Source organism: Empidonax traillii, unplaced genomic scaffold (genome assembly GCF_003031625.1).
Source record: "Empidonax traillii isolate 1590-97213 ecotype Southwest subspecies unplaced genomic scaffold, ASM303162v1 scaffold6789:size5680, whole genome shotgun sequence".
Taxonomy (NCBI): domain Eukaryota; kingdom Metazoa; phylum Chordata; class Aves; order Passeriformes; family Tyrannidae; genus Empidonax; species Empidonax traillii.
In genome coordinates this window covers 4,618-5,652 of record NW_020961982.1, presented here as the reverse complement: position 1 = coordinate 5,652, position 1,035 = coordinate 4,618, and the positions used below count along the sequence as shown (strand labels likewise).

The window sequence follows — 1,035 nt, the reverse complement described above, 5'->3', positions numbered from 1 at the left end:
CTTTAGAACCCATCACCCTGTACAGCCTGTCCCAAAGGGTGTGCCAGAGAGATGGAGAATTGCAGGACACTCCAGCTCCTGTCTCCCCCAGGCTGGCACGTCAGCCCCCAGTGCTGAGGCCACCCTGCCTCCCTGCCCCACAAGGCACCGTGGCTCTGTCACCTGGGCCCCACAGCTGCCCAGGCCACAGTGCTGTGTCCCACACGCCCTGACCCAGAGTTCTCACACCACAGAGCTGCTCGCACCATGTGGAGGACGCTCATCTCCTCGTGGAAAACTCAGGGGCCGGTGCTGCAGATACTCTTCCTTGTGCTGGAATACTGGCCAGCGCACAGGAGATGCACCTCTGATGGGGATGACACGGATGTCTTTGCCCTGGCAGTGAGTTTCTGGAACTGGCCTCCGCTCGCCCCCATGGTCGCCTCTCTGATGCCTTTCCGTCCTCCTTCCCCACTGCTTGTCTCTGCCTCAGACACTGGGCTGCAAACCTGGCATAGGGGCAGGTTAAGGGGCACCAGGCTGGGTGAGGCCCCTGTGTCTCCCCTGGCCTCTCCCTGCCACGCTCAGGCCCTGCCCAATGGACATGTGGGCACTGAGAGCTGTGTCTGGGTGCTTTGTCTTTGGCAGGCAACTGTGGCACTCTGGGAGATCCTCCAGCTGTCCTGGTTCCCTAGTGGAGTGAAGGACAATTCCCCCCGCCTCCTTCTGACTCTGTTCTTCCAAGTTTTCATCAGCACAGAGGAGATGTCAGAGGAGGTCGACACGTTCTGGAGGCGCTGCCGGGAGCAACGCAGCCTTCCCACCGCCCCCAACAGGTGCTCCATCCCAGTCCTCTATCCCTGCCACGTCCTGGGGGCTGTGGCCAGGGCTCTCGGCATCACCTGGGCTGTGCTCTGCACACAGGTTTGCAGTGCAGACCATTAAAGCCCTGCTCGGCCAGCTGGTGGGTGAAGATGTGTTGCTGGAAATAGATCGCAAGTATGCCTGGGACACGCTCCTCAACACTGACACCCACCACTATGCAGTGGGTCGACT

General features: G+C 60.8%; 1 protein-coding gene across 1 annotated transcript in view; it reads left to right on the top strand.

The window, feature by feature from the left end:
• The first annotated feature begins 208 nt into the window (after window positions 1-208).
• The window catches only part of LOC114073520, a 4,292-nt gene continuing 3,465 nt past the window's right edge, over window positions 209-1,035 (top strand). The window contains exons 1-3 of the mRNA XM_027911254.1: window positions 209-381; window positions 628-815; window positions 904-1,028. Coding sequence (XP_027767055.1) covers window positions 247-381; window positions 628-815; window positions 904-1,028 — 448 coding nt within the window. The 5' untranslated portion in view covers window positions 209-246. The remainder of the gene's footprint in view (window positions 382-627; window positions 816-903; window positions 1,029-1,035) is intronic.